The 17857-nt window shown below is 41.6% G+C and overlaps 1 protein-coding gene across 1 annotated transcript in view; it reads right to left on the bottom strand.

Moving 5' to 3' along the window:
• The window catches only part of PRKCE (protein kinase C epsilon), a 468593-nt gene that overhangs the window by 209713 nt on the left and 241023 nt on the right, over positions 1–17857 (bottom strand). Inside the window, exon 3 of the mRNA XM_069768630.1 lies at positions 2019–2178. Coding sequence (XP_069624731.1) covers positions 2019–2178 — 160 coding nt within the window. The remainder of the gene's footprint in view (positions 1–2018; positions 2179–17857) is intronic.

Here is a 17857-nt window from a genome sequence, read left to right on the forward strand (position 1 = left end):
GGTGGGATTTTGCGTGGAGCCCCAGATCGAGGGAGATTATCAGTGGTCTTGTATGTCTTCCATTTTCTAATTATTGCTCCCACTGTTGATTTCTTCACTCCAAGCTGGTTGGCTATTGCAGATTCAGTCTTCCCAGCCTGGTGCAGGGCTACAATTTTGTTTCTGGTGTCCTTTGACAGCTCTTTGGTCTTCACCATAGTGGAGTTTGGAGTCAGACTGTTTGAGGGTGTGCACAGGTGTCTTTTTATACTGATAACAAGTTTAAACAGGTGCCATTACTACAGGTAATGAGTGGAGGAAAGAGGAGACTCTTAAAGAAGAAGTTACAGGTCCGTGAGAGCCAGAAATCTTGATTGTTTGTTTCTGACCAAATACTTATTTTCCACCATAATATGCAAAAAAAATGATAAAAAAACAGACAATGTGATTTTCTGGATTTTTTTTTCTCAGTTTGTCTCCCATAGTTGAGGTCTACCTATGATGTAAATTACAGACGCCTCTCATCTTTTTAAGTGGTGGAATTTGCACTATTGCTGACTGACTAAATACTTTTTTGCCCCACTGTACCTTTATATGTTTGCAAAATATAAATATACAACTTACAAAATACATCTACATTACGTCCCACCAGCACCATGTCCGGCTCGGCTGGGACAAGTGGGACAGCTCCTACCGCTACAACTGGGACCCTACAATTGGTACTATCAGGGTGACTCCGGTTTGTCAGGGAACGAGAGGGGCACGAGCTCAAGGAACAGAAGCCTGACTTGTTGAAACCAAAAATATCCACAAGCTTATCAGCACAAAGGTCTTAAAGGGGCATTCCCATCTCCAAGATCGTATCCCAATATGTAGTAGGTGTAATAATAATAATATTAGTAAATACTTCCAACTAGAAATGTAGTATAGGGTTTTTGATCCGCTATGTGCAGGACCTTAGGTATCCATGGTTACACCCACTAGCAACCAGCTAACTGTCACTATATCATTGGTCTTAACCATGGATACCCAAGGTCCTGCAATGACTGCACATGAGTGAAGAGACATAGGTAATCATAAGAACTATACTAAATCTCTAATTGGAGGTATTTGCTAATATCATTAATATTATTATTATTACACCTAATACATATTGGGATAGGAGATGGGAATACCCCTTTAATGAAGTCTATTCCACGGCTCCCTACTGCCACAGCACAGACTGTTTGGAGAAGAATGGCTTCTGGCAGGTTAACCAAAGACATGGCATAGATGGTCATTCAGGGAGGTCGCCCCACAGAGCTTTCCTGTCTGCCCATGGATAGTGGCCGAGGAAACACCACTGCACTTCTCCTGGCAGTGCCTATTTGTACTCCTGTTGGGTGCTATGGAAAATCAACTCCGATATCTGTCCTCAGCAGCAGCCAAATGAACTTTTAGCTGTTTTATGGTCTATGTCCCAGGGACTCAATCCTCGGGAGGGCTGGCGCATCATGAATTAAGGATGCTTTGTGACGTACCAAGAAATGCCTGGTCATGAACTGAGAAAGGATGTCCGAGGCTGGTACACAGTCTGCAACATCATGGATGGTGGCACATCGGCGATGAACAGTACCGATACCCCTCTCCTTCCCCTATAAAGTGACTCCCCATCTCTGTCCCCTCGTCCCCACTCCACCAGCCCAATACCTTGTCCAATTGCTTGTTGATTGACAGGTGAAGCTTTATTAGTACCTTGGAGGGGTGAGACGTGCAGCCGAGGAATTATTCTTGGGTTTTATACTGCACCATCAGACAACATACAGTATACAGTGTATGGCACTGCGCGTCAGCCTGCGCTGAATAACGTATGTCTGTGGTGACGCCTGATTGTAAATGAAGGGCACTGACCACATCAGGGGGCGCTACCTCTCCATCTCTGCCATTGAATGCCCCTATCTGTATTTATCGAAATAGGGAGGATGGTGAGATCAGATCTACAACCTGCGAACATCAATACTAAAGTGTCACAGAGCGTACAATGAACACAACCGTCTCACCATATAAAATCTCTGCAGTGTGAACAATACGTAGGTTGTCTAAGGTAGGTCGCCATGAACTTGTGCCCGTTGACTTGATGAACCCTGCGCCGCACGGCTCCCTGCCGCTTCCTGGGCCCCACTCGCTCTCGGAATACTCGCTCCTCATTTTCTTTGGGAGCTGAAAAGAAACAAAACATTTACGTTTAGCCCAAATGTTATAAAGAGAATAACACAGTGATATTCTACCACTCGTACAAAGTACCTACACTGTGAAGGTCATAAACACGATCTATCTACAGTATCTACTATCTATCATATTTATCTCTGTCTCTCTTTATCTATCTATTGTATCTTTATCTATCTATCTATCTATCTATCTATCTATCTCTTATCTATGTATCTATCTATCTATTATCTATCTATTTATTTATCTATCTATAACACTATGTAACAAATTTTTATATATCTTTTTGTTTCTGGGTCCAAAGTGTGTTTTCCTAACCCGTTATGCCTAAAACAAGTAGAAAATAGTTGTTGTTCCACAAAAACGTTGCTTCTGTGATCAGGACAATGAAGACTACTCAGTATCGAATATGAATGGAGAATTTTCCCGCAAACAGACAAATTTCAAAATTTCATTGTCCTGATCACAGAAGCAAAGTTTTTGTGGAACAACAACTATTTTCTACTTGTTTTAGGCATAACGGGGTAGGAAAACACACTTTGGACCCAGAAACAAAAAGATATATAAAAATTTGTAAGGCTATGTTCACACTTTGCAGATTCCACTGCGGATTTTTCCGCAGCAGAATTCCAAAATCCGCAGTGAAAACCGCAGCGCGTTTTCACTGCGGATTTATCGCAGCTTTTACTGCGTTTTCTTCTGCAGATTTTCAACTGCAGTTTTCTATTGGAGCAGCTGAAAATCCGCAGAAAAGAAGTGACATGCTGCGGAATGTAATCCGCAGCGTTTCCGCGCGGATTTTTCTGCAGCATGTGCACAGCGTTTTTTGTTTCCCATAGGTTTACATTGAAATGTAAACTCATGGGAAACTGCTGCGGATCCGCAGCGGTCAAATCCGCTGCGGATCCGCAGCAAAATCCGCAAAGTGTGAATATAGCCTTATAGTGTAACGACATTTTTCTGCCCTGTGGTCATAAAATCAAAGTTTGTGCTGAATGAAGTCGTTTTTCCATAGTCTTTAAACATAAGCAGTTGAAATATTACACTTGGAAGCCAGGAACAAAATTTGTGACTAAAATTGTGTTACATAGTGTTATCTATCTCTTATCTATTATCTACAGTATGTATGTATGTATCTATCTATCTATCTATCTATCTATACTCATTAATCCACCTATTAAGCTATTTATCTAATACTATCTATGTGAAATATCTAACTATGGAATTATATCTATGTAACATCTATCTATCATTTTTCATATATCTCTATTTTCTTACTGTATATACTGAATATACTCGAGTATAAGCCGAGAATTTCAGCCCATTTTTTAGGCTGAAATTGCCCCTCTCATCTTATACTCGAGTCATTTTGTCCCAGGGGGTCGGCAGGAAAGGGGGAGCGGCAGCTGTCTAATAATACTCACCTGCTCCTGGCGCGGTCCCTGGTTCTCCGGGCGCCGGCAGCTTCTTCCTGTAGTGAGCGGTCACATGGTACCGCTCATTACAGTAAGGAATATGGACTCCACTCCCATAGGATTGGAGCCGCATATTCATTACTGTAATGAGCGGTACCATGTGACCGCTCATTACAGGAAGAAGCTGCCGGCGCTGGGGAACAGACGTGTAGGGACCACGCCAGGAGCAGGTGAGTATAACGCAGTGCGTGATATTCACCTGCTCCCCATTCCACCGTCGGCGCCTGTGTAGGCGTCGGTGTTTTCTGAGTCCTCTGCACTGATGCTCAGGTCAGAAGGCGCGTTGACGCGATTAGTGTGTGCCGCCCTCTGCCTGAGCGTCAGTGCAGAGGACGGGAAGACAGCGGCGGTCGGCGGTGGAACGGGGAGCAGGTGAATATAGCAAGTGCCGGGGGCCTGAGAGGTGAGTATGTGATTTTTTTATATTTTTAATCGCAGCAACAGCATATGGGGCAAATATCTCTATGGAGCATCTTATGGGGTCATAATCAACATTTGTGCAGCATTATATGGGGCATATTTTAATATGGAGCATCTTATGGAGCCCATCATACACTGTATGGAGCATTATATGGGGCATATTTTAATATGGAGCATCTTATGGGGCCATCATAAACTGTATGGAGCATTATATGGGGCTCCTGATTCAATATGGATATTCAAAAACACTTAACCTACTGATGTCTCAATTGATTTTACTTTTATTGGTATCTATTTTTATTTTGACATTTACCGGTAGCTGCTGCATTTTCCACCCTAGGCTTATACTCGGGTCATTAAGTTTTACCAGTTTTTTATGGCAAAATTAAGGGGGTCGGCTTATACTCGAATATATACGGTACTTATTTCACCATTTATAACATTCTTTCTATGTGAAATATATTTCTAATTTCATCTCTCCATCTAATACTATTTGGCTGATTAACACTGATGACGAGTTCCCCTGTAAGAGACGCCGGCAGTATAATGTTACTGTACAAGGGCAGGGGGCTCCAGGGGACATTATGTCGCTGACTCTTCTCTGCCTCTGGGTATATTGATCATTTATAACAATAATCAGTAGGGCAGAAAAGCCAATGTGCATGAAGTAGATCCCAAGGTCAGTGTATCATTTATATGACGGCCGCACATCCGTCCATTGCTTCCATCTGCACAGAATATTTCTAAGAAGAAATATCTACAATCAAAATGAAAAGCGCTTTCCTTTCCGTGTGGATCGGCCAATTCCGGCACAGCATAACATCTGCAATAGCTTTTTTCTTTTTCTTTCCTGTCTGACAATAAATCCTGCAGTTGAAGAACTTTGCTGACATTAAAAGTCAACTGAGAACATCAGTGACCGCGCTCGTAATATAAAGTCATAAAACCCTGACACATGGAAGTCTGAGAAAGGAGCAAGTTCATCACATCATCACCGGCCCGAGAGAACTGATATCATTACTTACTAAAAAGAAATCACAAGTCCAAAAACTTAATGAAGAAATCAGGCTAAAGTGAAAAGTACACGGTCCTCCTCATATAAAAGGGTCATAGAAAAGCGATTACATGACATGAGGACAAATAATCAGGTCTTACTACTAAAGAGATGACATAGACTTTAAGGGCACAGACAACTTTGACCTTAAAGGGAATCTGTCACCCGAAATTCCACCTAATCTGAGAGCAACATAATATAGAGGCCGAGACCCTGATTCCAGCGATGTGTCACTTACTGGGCTGCTTGCTGTAGTTTGTATAAAATCACTGTAGGAAATTATCACTAGACGACTAGTAATCCTGCTGCCATACAGTCCTCCATATTCAAGAGCTCTGTATAACCCCTCCCTTACCACTGATTGGCAGCTTTCTGTCTATGCACAGTGTACACAGAAATCTGCCAATCAGTGGTGTGGGCGGGGGTTTTACACAGCTCAGTAGTCAGAGAACAGTGACTTTTAGCAACACTACAACAAGCAGCCCAGTAAGTGATACACTGCTGTTATTAGGGTCCCCCAAGTTATGCTGTTCTCTGACAGGGTAGCAAAAACTTGGTGACACATTCCCTTTAAAACTCTCCTGTAGTCTCAGAATAAGCTGTCTTGTGTGTGCACATGAGAAATAGCACAATTTTTGGCCATTATATGACTTGTATCCTGCATTTTTCACCAGTTTTACCCTCTGAAGACTTCATTTTTAATTATCTGTCGTCTCTGAGCTAGTGGGTGAGGATTAGCTGCTATGATGATATATAGAGAGAGAGAGAAAAAAAGAAACACCTAATTATACCCCTTATTGGGTCATGAAGAGAACATATATAGAAAACCAAAAAGCAAAACTTCACACAAGACCAAGGTCCTGGACAAAGCATTTCAGTGCGAAACGCGCGTCGGGTGTGGTGGGTCCTTTGGATGCGCCTCTCGGGTAATTATACCTTATCTATACTTTATTATTGTGGTATGTCTATACTTTGTTGATATGGCTTATTTAGCTTTCTCTGTGCCAGCACGGATATTTTCTTATATTAGATTGACCTGCATTTGCAGACTATATTGATTACTTCATCTCATTTCTCCGTGGCTCGCACAGGGAGGGTGTTACAAATTGCTCATTTGGTAATATATAATATCTAAATATTTTCATACATATGTTTCTATGATATACTGTTTTATTTTGGGGGGCGTGTCCTGTAGGTATCCCATCGTTGCCTCTTGTACCTGTGGTATCTGCCTTGTTTTTAACAACTACATGTTTTTGAATAAAGATATATATATATATATATATATTTTTTTTTTTTAATTGGTCTTGTGTGAAGTTTTGCTTTTTGGTTTTCTATACATAGCACACACAGGCATAGGGGATTCCTGATCTTCTGTCTCTATTTGGGACATGTTGAAAAAGTAGCAACATGGCGGACATTAAACAACAGTACTGAGCAGTGTAGCTGTGAATCCAACTCTGGATAGAGATAAAACTCACTAGAAAGTAGCGGCATCTCTGAGTATGTCTTTGCCTTTTTCACTTTGCTTTTTATCCTGCTCTGCCCTCCTCCTTCCCTCTCTCTAAACTTCAATAGGCAGCTTTGATCTGATTCCCTAGTGAGCTGGACGTATTCTTGTTCAGAGCAAGATGGATTACAACTGTTTTTTAGTGGATGGTAAGTTTAGGAGGTGAGAGAGGGGGAGACGTCACTCATAAGTCTGACTAAGAAGCACATTTCTTTTATAAGATAAACTACATAGTTTCTTATATTTGCTCGTACGATTGCTTTATGCAAATATTGATCATACGACAGTGAATACTTGAAGAGTGGAACTGTTTTAGTAAAGAAAATTATCAGAATCATTTCTTGGAGCTTTGAAGTACCAAAGACTTCTTGTTTATGCCCAGAGCTGTAATCATAACAAAGGATCGTTTACATTTAGTGGAAAGAAGGTGTATCCAAGAACAAAGAGAAGGATTCTTTTCGGTAAGAGCAGTGATAATTTAAAACTTTGTGCTAGAAGAATTCAGTATGGAAAATTGCAAACCAGCTTGGGTGACTTTCTTGGTTGCATTAATTTTACAACTTACAGTTCCTAGATTACTAGTGAAGACGGGTTATTTATCTAGGGATTTATACAAAGTGCCATACATGGAACCAGGAAGGATTTTCCCCTTTTCTTTCCTTGTTTCTCTACGATGAGCAATGAGTCTCAGTGCACTAGTCTCTATCAATATAGAAATAGACTAAGAGAATTCATTAAGGATTTATTAAGCCATTTTTATTTCTTTTCAACCAAGACTTTCAATTTTGTCACACGCCTGTTTTGTGCAAAAAAAAAAAATCTATGCATTTTTTAAATATTTTTTTCTAAAAGTAGAATAGGTCTTATGGAAGAGCGCAGAGTGTCTTACTGCCCCAGAAATTATAAAAAAATGATAGTACAGACAGGGCCGGCGTCAGCACCCGGCATACCTGGGCAAGTGCCGGGGCCCTGGCGAGACAGGGGGGCCCATTCAGGGCCGGCGTTAGGGGCAGGCAGCTGCCTAGGGCCCCTAAGCTAGCGGCACATCAGCAGCCGCTATGGGGCCTCTGTGAGGCAGGGGGGGCCCGCCTGTCGCCAGCGCCAACTCCCCCGCCGCCGCATTGAACTATACCGTTGTCTGCTGGTAAAGTTCAAAGCAACTGATGGAGGAGAGAGCGTCACCTGACGCTCCCTCTCCCACCATTCCCCACTCTGCCTCTGACACTGCCGCTGCGGGTGCATGATGAAGTCATCGCGCACTCGCTGTGTGTCAGGGAGTGCAGCGGCAGCCGCCGAGACCAGAGCAGGGAGCAGCGCGGGCATGTTGAGAGGTGAGGAGTGTTTTTTTGTTGTTGCAACTTTAACCGTAAGTACTGGACTATGGAGCCATTCTTGGGGGGAGGGAGGCTGTGCTGTATACTACATGTCTGTGCTATATACTACATGGCTGTGTTATATACTACATGGGCTGTGCTATATACTATGTAGGCTGTGCTATATACTACATGGCTGTTCTATATACTACATGGACCGTGTTATATACTATGTGGCTGTGTTATATACTATATGGGCTGTTATATGATACGTGGGCTGTGCTATATACTATATGGGCTGTTATATGCTACGTGGGCTGTGCTATATACTACATAGCTGTGTTATATGCAATCATGAATCGTTGAATGTGTTAAAGGGGGGGCCCACTGAGACTCTTTCGCCCGGGGCCCTCAAAAACCTGAAGCCGGCCCTGAGTACAGATATATACCAGCTCATCGCTTTTTTAGATTTGACTTTCTGGAGCACAGACAATAATTGTAATAAATGTATGGAGATGCCTATGCCTCAAAAATACCGTAGCGCTGTAGTCTAGCACATATTGTAATTAGGCTGGTGTAAAATTAACCCTTAAGTTTATGTACGGAAAATATATAATGTACAGCTTGCGATGGACATGTGCTTTTAACTTATTCAATACATGCTAGCACGTTATTCCCAAAATTACAAATTATCGCCATCCATAGGAAATAAGCTGCGGATCACTGCTGGAAATATCTGAGCGCGGGGCTGAACTTTCTACAGCAGTCCTATAGACAATGGATAGGGCAGAGATCCAGCATGCGCCCCTCCGCTCCATTAAAGGCAGGGCTGCAGAGCCCAATTCTCGGGATCACTGGTGTTGCCAGCAATCGACATATTATCATTTATCCTATGGAAAGCGAATAACTTGCGATTTTGGGAATAAATCTAAAGAACTGCAAAACAGACCCAGAAGAACCCAGAAGAACTGCAATACAGCACTCGTGCAGGCATTCGCTTGCTGCATCCATGAGCACTTGAACAACCTCAGTGATATTTGCAAATTTCCTAAATGAGACCAGACAGACAATATTGAATATGGATCCATTCCAAAAATTCTAAAAATGTGTTAAAAATTTTTAAAAATCAGGTACAGAAATGCTAATATGAGATATCGCTATTATCAAACGGAACACTCTAAGGAAATCTCTAGCTTCTATCAATGTAATGTTATATTAAAAAGTTGCCCATAGAGGGAGCCCAAGCATGAGAAAAAAAAAACAAAGTACATAAAAAAAATCACTATTAATAATGTATCATTACACACGGCGAACAATGGATGCATATATCCGCAGCTACTAAAAAAAGTTACTTATAGAATCACTCCTCCTCCTCCCATCAAATTTTCATCCTCTTAATATATTGCACTCATCAAATTATATAGCACTGTGTACTTACAATTGCTCATTTTGCCTTTCTACCCAGATAATTGTTATTTTTTTCCATTAGTTCTATGACATCGCGCGATTAAAAATTGACTAGCTGAATTCTTATAAGCTCTATGTAGAAACAGGAGGTCAATTTTGCCTGTAACTTACTGCAAAAGTCAATGGCAGGGGGGAGGGGCGTAGCACCTGGGTCAGGAGTTGAAGAGAGGAATGATTTCTGCAGGGACAAGAGACTTCCTGTTTCTACATAGAGCAGAAAAAAAAGAGAAGAATTAGCTGGGAAGAAACGTAAATTGAGCAATTGCAAGTACACAGTGCCATATAATATGATGATTGCAATATATTAAGAGGATACATTATTTGATGTGAGTGCTTCTTTAATAAATATTAAATTAATTTTCCTTATGCTCATCACTCTTCCTAATAAAGCAGCATCCCTTCCTGCAATCGTTATTATTAGCCTAGTTCTCCGTGTACTTTTCTGAAAACATGGATGCTAATTTAAATAATATATCTTGGTTAGCAATAAAGAGATTAGCAGATTATTACTTTAGGGAAATTAAAAAAAAATGATACAAAAGATTTAGCGGTTGGAAAGCAGGGTCCTCAAAACGGATCTGCCATCAGATGTTAGAATACAAACTGCACACATTACTAAACAGATTCCTTGGACCTCATTAAGCTGGTGTAAGATACGGTACTTTCACATTCCATGTCACAATGGTAACCTTTTGGGAGACTTTCATCCATTCTGGTCAGACAGAATCAGAATTTTTTCACCTGCTTAACCCCAAGTCCTTGTTCACATAATGCGGTTTTTGCCTTCATTTTCAGAAAATGCATAAAATCGCTGAGTTTTTACCAAGTTTTCGGAATGCAACATGTGATAACGACCATAGAAACCTGTGCAGTATTTCTATTCACACAGGAACTTTTAACATCTTATAAAATATAATTTACCATATTTTTCGGACTATGAGATGCACTTTTTCCCCAAAATTTAGGGTGAGAATGATTGGTGCGTCTTATAGTCCAAATGTAGCCTACTAGGGGATTTCGGCGGTGGTGGAGCTGGATCATGGGAGGCAGGGTCCCTTCTTCAGGAGGCCAGCGCTGGCAGGAGTGGTGGGATGCTGCGGTCCTAGTGTCGGTGGTGAGTAGAGCGGGGTGCTTTGCTTTCCCAGCAGCCCACGACATCAGGAAAATGGCCGAGATCTCAATCTGCTCAAGCGACGCCGGAGGCAGCCATTTCCCTGAAGCCCACGCCCGCTAAGAAACCAATGCACTTCGCTCTGCCTCACCACCAACATCAGGCCCACAGCATCACACCACTTGGGCACTCACTTCTCCCACCCAGGCCCTGTAGCATTGCTCCATTTCTGTTGCCGCCTCTTGTGACTCGGCTCCACAGGTAAGATGCCCTAAATTTGGACTATGAGATGGACCCCCATCTTTTTTTTCCTATTTTCTTCTGCAAAATTTGGGGTGCGTCTTATGGTCCAGTGCGTCTTATAGTCTGAAAAATACAGTACATAAAAATTGATCAGTTGTAAAAAAAAAAAAAAAATGGTGGAACTTGGCACCTGCAGTACCACCACAGTCAAAATGGAACATTTAACAGCTCTCATTGAAATCAGTGCCTATATAATACATGGAAATACTGGATCCTCCAGTGAAATATACTGCTTGTAGCCATGCTCCACTCCGGATAATGAATTTGGGAGACTGGATGATTTCATTGCATAAATTATACATTTTTTATTATGGTATTTCACAATAACTTTGCTAATCCAGACGTAACCATAAATGTTCTCTATATTATTGCATTACATTCCTTTTCTAAATATTAACGCTGTAAATAAGATGCTTAAAAAAAATGAAATTTCTGTTTTCAATATCCCATAAAATAATCATAAAAAGAAAACCTCATAAACTTAAAAAACGAACCAGGTGCAGATTGTATTAGTAGAATGGACTTCCGCCAAGGAAGGCAAATGATTGTGCCGAGTTATTATAGCTGCGCACAATGCGACCTGCTCCAAGCACATGGAAAATTCACAACACTCCAGAAAAACGGAACAATCAAGTAAAAAAAAACCCACAAAACGCTCCGACACTCGACCGTGCAACGATACGAACCGCCGACAAATGATATCAAGTCTATGAGCCGGCGGGATCGGCTGCAGAGTCTTCACGCTGGATGGCAGGTTCTCCATGGTTGACAAACATTGAGGCGCTGCACTGAGGTTGGGGAAAAATTATAATTTTTGGGAGACGCTACGCTGATGGTTAGGCGGTGTTCACATCTGGTGTTGTGTATAATACTTGTTACCTATGATGAGGATGATTCCTGGCACATCAGAGAGCTCTACCAGTGTCAGACAGAAGCTTTTAGAGTAGCATGAACAGTGCCCTCAATGGGATGGGCCATTAAAGTCCTTAAGATTGATCGGAGACTGACCACTGGGGCCTCCTCTGATCCTGCGAATAGGGGTCCCTGTATAAACGGAGAATTAGTAAGACCACCACTCCATAGCTTTGAGTCACGTAGTCATTTTCAAGCAAGTATCTCTACTTAGCTGGATTAATAAAGGTGTCATTGGACCACTTGATATCTGGTACTGTCACCGCTTCTTTATTTTATATTATGTTTATATTATTTAACTATAAATATATAATATACTGTACGATTTTATGTTTTTATATGACTAGTCCCCCCCCCCCTAAAAAAAAATTCTGAAACATTATACTTAGAATAACAACCATGGGAACACACAATAGGCTGACATTTCCTATTTTCTGCAGCTCACTTCTTAGATTAACTGTACAGATTGGAACAGAGTGAGCAGAGTCGTTTAATTATTATTAAAGGAAGTGGAAGGCAAAAACACTATACAATCCTAACACTCTATGGCCTATAGCAAGATTGGGAAACCTCAGGTCTGCGGGGCGTTTATGGCCTTCGATGAGCTTTTATCCGGCCTCTGGGAAGATTTCCAGGGACCATAGCTCTTGGGCCAGAAGCTGTATTTTGACGGCCGCCAGCCATCTAATTTATTCTTGCACGGCGAGCATGCGCATGCAGTGTTCACTACTGAATGCAGAGGCGCGTGCAATAAAAGATTATGCCCTGACACCAGTGCCAGCGTCAGGACATGCTTTGTGGGAGGAGTTAGCCCTTTATTTGTACGGCCCCCAAAAGATGGTATAACTATCCAAATGGTTCCCCTTCCCTGACCTATAGGATACGGGCAGTAGTCCCTCTTTTATTGGAAACTGATTTGCTCATATTTAATGCAGTCACTAAAAATCACACCCAGTTGTTTTGCTTATGGAGGCAATACAAGGATACTTAGATGATGTAACCCCGTCTAATGTACAGTATCATGGAATTAATGGTGCTATATAAATAATAGTAATAATAATAATAATGTACACATTTAGAAATACATATATATACAGTATATATATACACACACACACATATATATATATATATATATATATACTAGATGGTGGTCCGATTCCAACGCATCGGGAATTCTAGAATATGTATTTACTTTATTTATGAAGATTTAAGAATAATGCAATGAATACCCAGGATTTTTCGGGTAAAATATATACATTATCAGAGAAGCGGTGTTTAAATCCCGCGCCAATATCACTGAGTGTTCGCGGGTGGCCGGGCGCGACCAATCAGCGAAGCGTGGTTCAAATCCCGCGCCAATTCACGGCCGGACTGCGCCTGTCGTTGATTGGTCCCGGACAGCTGGCGAGACCATTCAGTGACGCGGGATTTCCGTTACAGACAAACAGACAGAATTAGACGATTATATAGTAGACTAGATGGTGGTCCGATTCTAACGCATCGGGTATTCTAGAATATGCATGTCCACGTAGAATATTGCCCAGCCACGTAGTATATTGCCACGTATGTCACAGGTGAAAAAAATAAAAAATAAACATATACTCACCTTCCGAGGGCCCCTTGTAGTTCGGTCACATGACCGTGACCTCATGGCAGGTCCTTCTCGCATACCATCCTTAGCATCGGAACCTGCCGCATGCATGGAGCGTTCACCGAAGCATCACGAGGAGCGGGAAAGGTGGTGGAAGGTGAGTATATAATGATTTTTTATTTTTTTAATTATTTTTAACATTAGATGTTGTTACTATTGACGCTGCATAGGCAGCATCAATAGTAAAAACTTGGTCACACAGGGTTAATAGCGCGGTAACGGAGTGATTTGGTGCATTTTTTTGCTTTTTTTTCCCTCTTTTTCCATGCTAATTTCCTTGACTTTTCAGCAGCAAAAACGCAGCAAATAATGCTACCTGCATTTTTGCAGCGCTTTTTCAACACCCATTCAAGTCAATGGGTGAAAAACCGCTGCAAAGCGCTGAAAGAAGTCACATGCTCTATGTAAAAAAACACAGCAAAGTACAAAATACTGATGACACAAAAAACCAATGTGTGCATATGAGATTTCTGACATCTCATAGGCTTTGCTGCTACTGTAAAAAGAAGCTGAAAATTAGCACAACAAAAGCAGCAAAAAAACGCCCTGTGTGAATTTACCCTAAAGGGTCAAATTTTCTGATTCAAAGATCTAACACTAAACAGTAATAAATGATAATTCTATCATTTAAGAGAGGATAGCCATTTTTGTTCTTGTTTTATTGCTGCTGCTCCTCTAAACATTCCGCTTTTAGTTTTTTTAAAATCCGCCACATGATCCCAGAGATATTGGTCTTTTTATTTTATTTTATTAATTTAAGCGATCCTTACAAGTGGGCGTGATTCCTAGGATCCTCTGGGGCGTGTTTTTAGGCTGCTCTGCATCATTACTAACACTGACCTTATTACAGTCTTGGAGTGCTGACATTACATCAGTAGACAGTGCTGTGAAAGAAATCCAGCTGGACACCACATGGATCAGCTATACTGATGAGCGAGCATGAGCAGGTATCGTGTTATCCGAGCATGCTCGGGTGTCATCCGAATATTTTGGGTATGCTCGAGTAGTACGGTATGTTCAAGTCCCTGCGACTGCATGTTAGATTGCCTGGCTGGCCACTGGTACACTCAGGCGGAAGCCCCATTCACAGGATCAGTGCAAGTCCCAGTGGTCGGACCCCCACCCATCAGAAAATTTTCCCCTATCTTACCAATAGAGATAACGTTTAATGATGGGAATAACCCTTTATTCAAAAAAAAATGCAAAAAGTTGGGTCCCAGCAGCCATTTTAAACTCTTTCGAGATATCAGACTCCTTGGCTCTGGCTTGGGACATTCCGTTTTCCCAAACATCAGAGGATAGAAGGTTGGAATTCTCCATAGATATTAGATTCTTGATGGGACAAAATCCAATGTTCCAGGCAAGTATTAAAAGCGGAGCTCGGGGGAGTGTATCGCATCACCAGCTCTATTCAGTCAGGCTCCATCATGGACAATGGTGCTCCCCTTTGTTATTACCAGGTCATCTAGTATGTGTCTCAAAAATATGGTCCCAAAAGGGGACCTGGATTACTGGTATCAAAATCGAATGGTCTAAACCTGTCCAAAAACTTTAATTCGGGAACCCCACTACATATAGTCAGAGGTTTGGAAACACTTGTCTCTTGTTTGTGACCATCTCTAACATCTAAAGGAAAGCTCACAGAGGTTTCTCTTAAAAGGTAATTACTTAAAGAGACCCCATTCTCATGCCTCGATTCTCCCCCCTACGGAAGTACCAGAACTGCCAATATAAGACCCACACTGAAGAGACAACGCCTGGCTGCAAAAAGACTCCACAAACATTTGATATAAAGTCTGAGGACCGATAAGGAGCTCGCATTCTTCCTGCCAGCATTTTTACTCAGCCGAAAATATTCTGGCAAGATTTCTTCTCGGGAGCTTTTACACTGCGTCACTGCGGTGTGATGTGGAGCGCTTTGTCACACTGTTCGCGGCTACGAAGCGGCGAGGCAGGAGGTGCAGCTGATTAGCAACTCCGAGTTATTCTGGGGAACAGAAGCTAATTGGAGTTGCTTTTATTTCAATCCCCTTAATCATAGAGCAATATAAAGGAATGGTGATTTACTCAAAACAGAGCCGAGTGTGTCAGAGCAGCAGCGTTTCGCACATGGCACATCTTTATACCATGATGTATTGGTGGTTTTACGTTGGACTGAGCGCATCATCTGCACTTAATGGTTGAGCAGCCATTGGAGTGTAATGTACAGGGTGGGCCATTTATATGGATACACCTAAATACAATGGGAATGGTTGGTGATATCAACTTCCGTTTGTGGCACATTAGTATATGGGAGGGGGAAACTTTTCAAGATGAGTGGTGACCATGGCGGCCAATTTGAATTCGGCCATTTTGGATTCAACTTCATTTTTTTCAATGGGAAGAGGGTCATGTGACACATCAAACTTATTGATAATTTCTCAAGAAAAACAATGGTGTGCTTGGTTTTAACGTAACTTTATTCTTTCATGAGTTATTTACAAGTTTATGACCGCTTATAAAATGTGCACATCTCGTATGTCCACAGCATAGACAATTGCCTTCAGATGACCCCAAAGCATCTGAAACAACGGATACTGGAAGCCTGTGCTATAATTTCTTCTGCGGTGTTGCTATCAGTGTGTCAAGAGTGGAAGAAGAGGGTTGCGTTGACAATCCAACACAATGGGCAGCACTTTGAACACATTTTATAAGTGGTCATAAACTTGTAAGTAACTCACGAAAGAATAATGTTACGTTAAAACCAAGCACACCATTGTTTTTCTTGTGAACTTCTCAATCAGTTTGCTGTGTCACATGACCCTCTGCCCATTGAAAAAAATAAAGTTGGATCCAAAATGGCCGACTTCAAAATGGCCGCCATGGTCACCACCCATCTTGAAAAGTTTCCCCCCTCCCATATACTAATGTGCCACGAACAGGAAGTTGATATCACCAACCATTCCCATTTTATTTAGGTGCATCCATATAAATGGCCCACCCTGTACTATACATAAAAGTTATCGATCTACAGAATTTGACCGATTGTAAAGTGTATAAAAGAATGCAGGAATAGTCTTCACTGCTACACAAATGCGGTGATGTGGCTGCATTGTATTTGATCACTTAACTTATTTTACAGGAATCATTTAAGGTCTGTGTTCACCCCATTCCAGTGTACACATGTAATCACAAGTAATCAACATAACAATTTGTACTTGCACTACATCACTGATCCTGAGTTACATCCTGTATTATATTCCAGAGCTGCACTCACTATTCTGCTGGTGCAGTCACTGTTTACTGATCCTGTACTGATCCTGAGTTACTTCTTGTATTATACTCCAGAGCTGCACTCACTATTCTGCTGGTGCAGTCACTGTGTACATACCTTACATTACTGATCCTGTACTGATCCTGAGTTACATCCTGTATTATACTCCGGAGCTGCACTCACTATTCTGCTGGTGCAGTCACTGTTTACATACATTACTGATCGTGTACTGATCCTGAGTTACATCCTGTATTATATTCCAGAGCTGCACTCCATATTCTGCTGGTGCAGTCACTGTGTACATACATTACATTACTGATCCTGAGTTACATCCTGTATTATACTCCAGAGCTGCACTCACTGTTCTGCTGGTGCAGTCACAGTGTACATACATTACATTACTGGTCCTGAGTTACATCCTGTATTATACTCCAGAGCTGTACTCACTATTCTACTGGTGCAGTCACTGTTTAAATACATTACATTACTGATCCTGTACTGGTCCTGAGTTACATCCTGTATTATACTCCAGAGCTGCACTCACTATTCTACTGGTGCAATCACTGTTTAAATACATTACATTACAGATCCTGTACTGATCCTGAGTTACATCCTGCATTATACTTCAGAGCTGCACTCCATATTCTGCTGGTGCAGTCCCTGTGAACATACATTAAATTACTGATCCTGTATTAATCCTGAGTTACAACCTGTATCATACTCCAGAGCTGCACTCACTATTCTGCTGGTGGAGTCACTGTGTACATACATTACTGATCCTGTATGATCGTGAGTTAAATCCTGTATTATACCCCAGAGCTGCACTCACTATTCTGCTGGTGGAGTCACTGTGTACATACATTACATTACTGATCCTGAGTTACATCCTGTATTATACTCCAGAGCTGCACTCACTATTCTGCTGGTGCAGTCACTGTGTACACACATTACATTACTGATCCTGAGTCACATCCTGTAATATACTCCAGAGCTGCACTCACTATTCTGCTGGTGGACTCACAGTGTACATACATTACATTACTGATCCTGAGTTACATCCTGTATTATACTCCAGAGCTGCACTCACTATTCTGCTGGTGCAGTCACTGTGTACACACATTACATTACTGATCCTGAGTCACATCCTGTAATATACTCCAGAGCTGCACTCACTATTCTGCTGGTGGACTCACAGTGTACA

This window comes from Ranitomeya imitator, chromosome 5 (assembly GCF_032444005.1).
Source record: "Ranitomeya imitator isolate aRanImi1 chromosome 5, aRanImi1.pri, whole genome shotgun sequence".
Taxonomy (NCBI): domain Eukaryota; kingdom Metazoa; phylum Chordata; class Amphibia; order Anura; family Dendrobatidae; genus Ranitomeya; species Ranitomeya imitator.